The sequence below is a fragment of the Bubalus bubalis genome, chromosome 5 (genome assembly GCF_019923935.1).
Source record: "Bubalus bubalis isolate 160015118507 breed Murrah chromosome 5, NDDB_SH_1, whole genome shotgun sequence".
Taxonomy (NCBI): Eukaryota; Metazoa; Chordata; class Mammalia; order Artiodactyla; family Bovidae; genus Bubalus; species Bubalus bubalis.
This window is the reverse complement of record NC_059161.1, coordinates 26,486,914-26,495,231: the sequence shown is the minus strand read 5'-3', so window position 1 is coordinate 26,495,231 and position 8,318 is coordinate 26,486,914. Positions and strand designations below refer to the sequence as shown.

Here is an 8,318-nt window from a genome sequence, read left to right as displayed (position 1 = left end):
ACAGTAAGGTGACACTGTCTCCTCTGATCCACTCTCTTTTACTATCTTTTTAAATTTTATGTTTTATTTTTCGTTGCGCTAGGTTTGTTGCTGAGTGAGCACTTCTCTAGTCGAGGCCTGTGGGGGTGACTCTCTAGTTGAGGTGCGTGGGCTTCTCACTGCTGTGCCCTTTCGTGTCGTAGAGCATGGGCTCCAGAGAGCATCAGTTTCAGCAGTTTCAGTTCCCAGTTCAATTCAGTTCAGTTCAGTTGCTCAGACTTTTTGTGACCGCATGGACTGCAGCATGCCAGGCTTCCCTGTCCATCATCAACTCCCACAGCTTGCTCAAACTCATGTCCATTGAGTTGGTGATGCCATCCAGCCATCTTATCCTCTGTCGTCCCAGGCTTTAGAGCAAAGCCTCAGTAGTTGTGGTGCATGGGCTTAGTTGTTACTTGACTTGTGGTGTCTTCTCCGACCATGGGTTAAACCCATGTCCCTGCATTGCCATAAGATTCTTTACCACTGAGCCACAGAGAAGCCCTCTTTTACTACCTTAATATCACCCAGAATAATGTCTTTGTGAATCAGTGAATGGGTCCTTGATTATCCAGCAACCCCATCATCCTCTGTCTCCTGAATGTGTATCCGATTCAATCAACTAACCTACAGAAATATGATGATCCAATCGGCACTCGGTAATCTAATCAGGTGTCCTTTTCTGATTGGGTTAGTAGTGGGACAGAGGGATGATGGGAATAAAAAGGTGTATAAAAGTCTGAAGCACTGGAAAAGAGATGTAGAATCTTCCTGCTCTAGAGATACCAACTGGGTTCTCACAGCATCTGAGATCTGAGCGCCTCACCAGAGCAGTAAGTTACTGTCCTCGTAAGGACACACTTTTTTACCCATGATTAAATCTTGAAGGGTGGCATGTATCTCTGGATGCAGTGAGAGCTTTCAAATAATTATTTCTCTCACATGAACACATTTCATGTTTTAGTTTTGCTTAGCAGTGTAGTTTTGCTGCAATCTCATATTTTGATTTGTGCTTTAGTTGATATCAATTTAAAATGACTTTACAAAGGAGGTATTTTTAATGAAAAACATCCATTTTGGAATTTTATTTCATGATATTTAAAATAAATATTTTGAACACAATGGTATTCATGTTAGAGGTAACTCAGGTTGGAGGCTGTGCTGGTCCACGTGACTCTCACGAATGTAGGGCTCAAAGAGATTGTTTGAAACTCTTCCCCAAATAAAGTTTGGAGTGAACACTCAGGCTTCTTGGTAACCACTTTCTAGTGGGACCTGAATCATGCAAAGCAATGGATGTTACTAAACAGGCTAGTGACTGTCTTTTCTCCTCACTGGTACTTGCGAGAGGTTCGTTCTGAGACCAGCAGGTAAAGAGTTACAGCTTTGTGCCCATTGAGGTCAGAGTGTCACATGGGCTGACTGAGGCATTTGCATCCCTGCCAGACCAGTGACCTTGGCCCTGAGTAGGTTCTTCTGAAAGGGTGGGAGAATGTCTTAGGTACACTTCTGCTTGGCCTGAGATGGATGCCTTGTGCCTTGGCAGTTGCTACAGGATTCCTTTTCTTGTAGAGTCAAGATGAGTGTCCAGAACCCATCCAGACTCCTGGACCTGGCAGGAAAGCACCTGCTGAGGGATGATGCTTTGGCCTTTTCTGCTCTGGAGGATCTGCCCACAGAGCTCTTTCCACCCCTCTTCATGGAGGCATTCCACGGGAGACACATTGAGACCCTGAAGGCCATGGTGCAAGCCTGGCCGTTTGTCTGCCTGCCTCTGGGAGGCTTGATTGACATGCCTCATATGGGACCTTTACAAGCAGTGCTGGAAGCACTTGATGGTTTGCTAGCCCAGAAGGTTCGTTCCAGGTGAGTGTGTTTAAGGCACCTTGATAAAATCTTGGATGTCCCAGAGGAGATAGGTGGGTTGAAAATGGGTGGGTGGAAAGGGTTCTGAAAATGGTAATGCAGAAGCCTTGTTGCTAAAGGAAGTACCTTTTGGAAGTTGAAGAGTGCCTGTAGTGAATGGGAGCCTAGAAGAACATTTCCCACTTCCTCAAAGAGCCTTGAGATACTAAAGTGGAGAATCAGAAAGATTAAGAGGGGAAGGGGCATGGAGGATAGTGAGGCAGAGAGGGCAGTGAATAAGGCAGCAGATGATGTCAGAAATGTTAAGTTACAGCACAGGTGGGCAGGATGTTGTCAAATTGTTAGGCTGTTTTTTTTTTTATTCTGTGTGTATTTTGATACATCCTCATCAATTTCCTTGTTCCTCTAGGAGGTGCAAACTGCGGGTGCTAGATTTACGGAATACTGGCCAGAACTTCTGGAGCATGTGGTCTGGAGCCAGCAGTTATGAGTGCTCAAGCTCAAGAATGGCACCAGTGGCTGAGCAGAGCTCAACGGCAAAGCAGCACTTGGCTCCACTGAAGATTTTTATAGACCTTTGCCTGAAGAAAAGGACCCTGGATAACTTTCTCACCTACCTTCTTAGGTGGGTGGAGCAGAGAAAAGCCTCTGTACATCTCTGCTGTAAAAAGCTGAAGATCTCTGCAATGCCAATGGACAATGTTGTGAAGGTCCTGAGCATGGTGCAGCTGGACTGTATCCAGGAGGTGCAAGTGAATTGGATTTGGCATCTGTCCACCCTGGCCACGTTTGCGTCTTTCCTAGGAAAGATGAGTAACTTGCAGAGACTCTGTCTCTCCCCCATCCACCTGTCTGCCCTCACGAAGCAGGAGCAGGATCACCTTGTCCAAATTACCTGTCAGTTCCTGAGGCTTGGCCAACTCCAGGATCTCCATCTGGACTATCCCTCCTTCCTTGAAGGCTTCCTGGACCAGATGCTCAGGTAGGAGTGGACCACTAGCTGGGTAACATTGAACACAGCCCTAAAATGTCAAAAGCATTGTCTCCTTTGTTGCACTCTCCTTAAATGTGATATCCCATAACCACACTAATCTAGGTAGTGGGTTAAACTGGTCTAGTGGCTCTTGTGAGACACCCTGCTGGGGAAGTACAGAGTATGACTGGGATGTTTGCATCCCAGGGTTTATAATTTCCTCCTTTTGTGGAGGCATCTATGTTGAAATGATAAAAATGGGTAAGTAAAAAGGATGTTGAAGTGGGGAAACTACATCAGATCAGAGCATTCCTGAAGAGAAGCTCCGTGTTTACAAGGTTTGTGCCCTCAGTGAACCTCTTCTAAACTCCCTATCAGTTCAGTTGCTCAGTCATGTCCCACTCTTTGGGACTACGTGAACTGCAGCATGCCAGGCTTCCGTGTCCATCACCAACTCCCGGAGTTTACTCAAACTCATGTTCATCGAGTCAGTGATACCATCCAACCATCTCATTCTCTGTCATCAGCTTCTCCTCCCGCCTACAATCTTTCCCAGCATCAGGGTCTTTTCAAATGAGTCAACTCTTCACATGAGGTGGCCAAAGTACTGGAGTTTCAGCTTTAGCATCATTCCTTCCAATGAAATCCCAGGCCCGATCTCCTTCAGAATGGACTGGTTGGATCTCCTTGCAGTCCAAGGAACTCTCAAGAGTCTTCTCCAACACCACAGTTCAAAAGCATAGATTCTTCAGCACTTTCTTCATAGTCCAACTCTCATATCCATACATGACTACTGGAAAAACCATAGCTTTGACTAGACGGAATTTTGTTGGCAAAGTAATGTCTCTGCTTTTGAATATGCTATCTAGGTTGGTCATAACTCTTCTTCCAAGGAACAAGCATCTTTTAATTTCATGGCTACTGTCACCATCTGCAGTGATTTTGGAGCCCCAAAAAATAAATTCTGTCAGTTTCCACTGTTTCCCCATCTATTTGCCATGAAGTGATGGGACCAGATGCCATGATCTTAGTTTCCTGAATGTTGAGTTTTTAAGCCAATTTTTTCACTCTCCTCCTTCACTTTTTTTTTTTTTTATCAAGAGGTCTTTAGTTCTTCTTCACTTTCTGCCATAAAGGTGGTGTCATCTGCATATCTGAGGTTACTGATATTTCTCCTAGCAATCTTGATTCTAGTTGTGCTTCATCCAGCCCAGCAATTCTCATGATGTACTCTATACATCATGTATAAGTTAAATAAGTTATAATATTATTATATATAATAATATTATTATATAATAATATATAATAATACAAGTTATATAAGCAGGGTGACAATATACAGCCTTGATGTACTCCTTTTCCTATTTGGAACCAGTCTGTTGTTCCATGTCCAGTTCTAACTGTTCCTTCCTGACCTGATACAGATTTCTCAAGAAGCAGGTCAGGTGGTCTGGTATTCCCATCTCTTTAAGAATTTTCCACAGTTTATTATGATCCACACAGTCAAAGGCTTTGGCATAGTCAATAAAGCAGTTGTTTTTCTGGAACTCTCTTGCTTTTTCAATGATCCAATGGATGCTGGCAATTTGATCTCTGGTTCCTCTGCTTTTTCTAAAACCAGCTTGAACATCTGGAAGTTCAGGGTTCACATACTGTTGACGCCTGGCTTGGAGAATTTTGAGCATTACTTTACTAGCGTGTGAGATGAGTGCAATTGTGTGGTAGTTTGAGCATTCTTTGGCATTGCCTTTCTTTGGGACTGGAATGAAAATGGACCTTTTCCAGTCCTGTGGCCACTGCTGTGTTTTCCAAATTTGCTGACATATTGAGTGCAGCACTTTCACAGCGTCATCTTTTAGGATTTGAAATAGCTCAACTGGAATTCCATCACCTCCACTAGTGTTTGTAGTGATGCTTTCTAAGACCCACCTGACTTCGCATTCCAGGATGTCTGGCTCTAGGTGAGTGATCACACCATCGTGATTATCTGCGTCATGAAGATCTTTTTTGTGTAGTTCTTCTGTGTATTCTTGCTATGTCTTCTTAATATCTTCTGCCTCTTTTAGGTCCATACCATTTCTGTCCTTTATTGTGCCCATCTTTTCATGAAATATTCCCTTGGTATCCCTGTCTATATAATATGGTGTTTTGTGCTCCACATACGTTAACTGATATATGGGAGAAGCATGGTTCTGGAGGTGATGTTTGTTAACTGAACTGAGAGAAAAGGATAATAAAAAGTAATAGAAAGTCCGTAGATGATGCAAGGATATAAGTGAGCCCCTCTAGACAGCAACACATTTCATGTTGTGGGATCTTATATAAGTTGATTCCTTATGTATATCTTCCTAGGACCTCACTTGATCAAAGATAGAGGCATCTGGAGCCCACACTTGGACTGAAGGAAGCCTCATCTGAAGTCATTTTTAAATCTCATCACCCAACACTAATATTCAGTGATGTCCACACTTAAAAGAGACTCTCTCTGGCTCTCCTCATAGCATGTTCTTATGCATTCCAGTATCTTCATTCATCCCGAAAGGAAGTAGAATATGTTGTACTCTGCTTGATAGATGAGGAGAGAGTGCTCTCTAGATTCTGTGAGGTAACTCAGTCTCACAGTGAAGGTGATAGGACTTAGCCTACAATAAGATGGACAATCAGTGTATTGGCCCTCAAGAGATGGCCTGACTAATGTTAGTTCCGTAGAAGCCATTTGTCTATCACCAGTATGCAACCTGGCACTTCAGTTTCCAAGAACTAATTGTTTGGTTTCTCCCCAGGTGCCTGAAGTCCCCCTTGAGCAACCTGTCAATAACCAACTGCTGGCTTACAGAATCAGACTTGACCTACCTGTCCCAGAGCCCAAACATCAGTCAGCTAAAGGGCCTAGATCTGAGTGGTGTCACCATGACTGACTTTAATCCTGAGATCCTCCACATTCTGCTGGAGAAAGTTGAAGCCACCCTCCAGGAACTGGACTTAGATCTGTGTGGGATCACGGACTCCCAGCTGGAGGCCATCTTGCCTGCCCTAAGCCGCTGCTCCCAGCTCAGGTACTTCAGCCTGTGTGAGAACTTCCTGTCCATGGCCGTCATGGAGAAGCTGCTGCGACACACCGCTGGGCTGCCCTGCTTAACGCAAGAGCGTTATCCTGCCCCTCAGGAGAGTTACAGATCTCAGGGTGTTCTCTTGGAAGCGAGACTTGCCCAGCTTCGGGCTCAGCTATTGGAGGTTCTGAGAGACTTAGGGCGTCCCAGGATCATCTGGATTAGCCCCAGCCCCTGTCTTCACTGTGGTGAGAACATATGCTATCATTTGGAGCCCATTGTATACAGATGTACTGCCCCTGCCTAGAGAGTTGCCTCTATTAAAGGCTTTCTTCTGGGCACTTGGTAACTGAAATCTAGAACATGAGGACATCAGGAAGGGACAAGAGAGCTGTGGTTTCAGACATCTTCTCAATGTGAATGGGAAAAGGAAAGGCGATATGGAGGGGGGGATTCAGTATTGCAGGGGGAAATGTAGACTCTGGAAGGGATGGAACTTTCAGGGACATGGGCTTCTAGAATCTGAAATATGAACCTAGGCGAATACATGCTTGAGCCCCACATGTTTCAGTTATCCCTGGGGGAGATGGATGTACAGAAATGGTCAAGAATAAAGATACTTTCCTGGTGACCTAAATAGGAAGGAAATTTAAAATGAGAGTAGATACATGTATAGATATGATTCACTTTGTTGTATAGCAAGAAACTAAAGGGACATTGTAAAGAAATCCTACTCCAATAAAAATTAATTATAAATAAATAAAGAGATGCTTATTGAAAACCAGCTGCTGTTCTCCATGATATATTATTACGTGTTCTAATTATTTCCAGTTTGTGATTTAAAAAAAAAAAGCACTGGGTTGTCCATGATTCAAAAGCTTACATTCCTGAAATTTCTTTATTCTGTCTTGGGCATCTCTTACCTCCTTGCTCATTTCTTTGGCTGTTCACTGGGTTAATACACACAAAGGGGAACATACTCAGTGTCTGGCAAACAACTGGAGTGAAGAGCTCTTTGCAGGGCGTTCACTGCTGACTCAGGCCATGACCTTGACATGGGTATTCTTCATACTTCTATCAGTTGGTGTATAAGTTGCAGTTTCTTGCCTTTTTGTGTGCTTCACTGCCACAAGCATGGGTCCCCACTTCTGCAAGATGTTTTCCATACTACCAATAAACAATACTGGTTCTCACCATTCCATGCCTATCATGGGTGGGTAGTGGTCCTTATGGATATAATCAAGTTGTGGCTAGACAAGCAACTTCTTTTTAGAAAAATATTAAATTAGTAAAAACATTTAACATGGATCTATTATTTGAATACTACATTCAAGAATTATACATTTTTAGTAATTGGTCGTATCAAAATAGATAATTCCCATCACAAGTCCAGTCCCTCTCTATCAGAAAAATTAAGGATAGCTTGTCTGGACATCAGAACATCCAAATGTATAACAAATGTATGTTATGTATTACATATAACTCATAGTCAGCTCTCCCTATCCTCAGTTCATCCTCCTCAGGTTCAACCCAACTCCATATTGTGTAAAACTAAATTTACTGTTTTAAAAAATCCTCATCTAAGTGACCCTGAGCAGTTGTTGTTCAGGATTCACCTCATACATAGACACATACATAGTTTGAGAAGAGGCTGACATGACTGCAGAGGCTGAGCAGTCCCACTGTCTGCTGTCTGTTGCCTAAAGAACTGGAAAGACTGTGATATACTTCAGACCTAGTCTTAAGGTTTAAAAGCAGGGAAAGTGATGGTGTAGCTCTGAGTCAAGGCTAAAAGACTGGGAACCAGGGAACCATTTGTGTATGTCCTGTAGTTTCAAGGTTCATGAGCCAGAAGCTCTGGTATTCATGACCTAGAAGACAGGGAGAGCAGTAGCCCTCATTCCATTCAGACCCCAGAGGATAAGACGATGCCCACCCACACTGGTGAGGGCTGATCTCTTGACTCTAAATACTGATTTCAAAGCTAATCTCTTCCAGGAATAACCTTACAGATTCTCCCAGAATTAATGTTTGACATGAGATCTGGACATCTCATCTCACAGTGACGTTGACACATAAATTTAACCCTCTCCGTGTGTCTGAACAAAATGCAGCCAAATAAAATGTAGCCAATTTCTGCTAAGGATTCAGTGGTTGCAATTGTTTGTTCTGAGAAGGAGGGGGATATAGGGCTGGGAGGACCTTAGGCAGAGTTTGGTTCCCCCTACAATGAATATAATGATGCACACAGAGTTCATGGGATTTTTAATAGGATCCAGCGAAATACTGCTTGTTGACGGCTTGGCTCTGGAGTTGTTGAGCAAGAACTCCATGATGCTTTTTGTTTGTTTGTTTGTAGTCTTCTCCCTCCTGGTGAATAGCGTTAAGTCTTCAACCTTTGTACTTACCTC

General features: G+C 43.4%; 1 protein-coding gene across 1 annotated transcript; it reads left to right on the top strand.

Moving 5' to 3' along the window:
* The first annotated feature begins 791 nt into the window (after nucleotides 1-791).
* Nucleotides 792-6,691, top strand: LOC102394240 (PRAME family member 12-like). Its single transcript, XM_006077775.4, has 4 exons — nucleotides 792-851; nucleotides 1,591-1,884; nucleotides 2,294-2,866; nucleotides 5,641-6,691. Exons 2-4 carry the CDS (start codon nucleotides 1,598-1,600, stop codon nucleotides 6,212-6,214), a joined length of 1,434 nt encoding a protein of 477 aa, XP_006077837.2. The 5' UTR covers nucleotides 792-851; nucleotides 1,591-1,597; the 3' UTR covers nucleotides 6,215-6,691.
* Nucleotides 6,692-8,318: the final 1,627 nt, after the last annotated feature.

Bases quoted from the DNA above. Each gene is read 5' to 3' on its own strand.
- LOC102394240 (XM_006077775.4), top strand. From the start codon at position 1,598: ATGAGTGTCCAGAACCCATCCAGACTCCTGGACCTGGCAGGAAAGCAC. The intron at 1,885-2,293 runs GTGAGTGTGTTT...TTGTTCCTCTAG, and splicing joins GCCCAGAAGGTTCGTTCCAG to GAGGTGCAAACTGCGGGTGC. The intron at 2,867-5,640 runs GTAGGAGTGGAC...GTTTCTCCCCAG, and splicing joins TTCCTGGACCAGATGCTCAG to GTGCCTGAAGTCCCCCTTGA.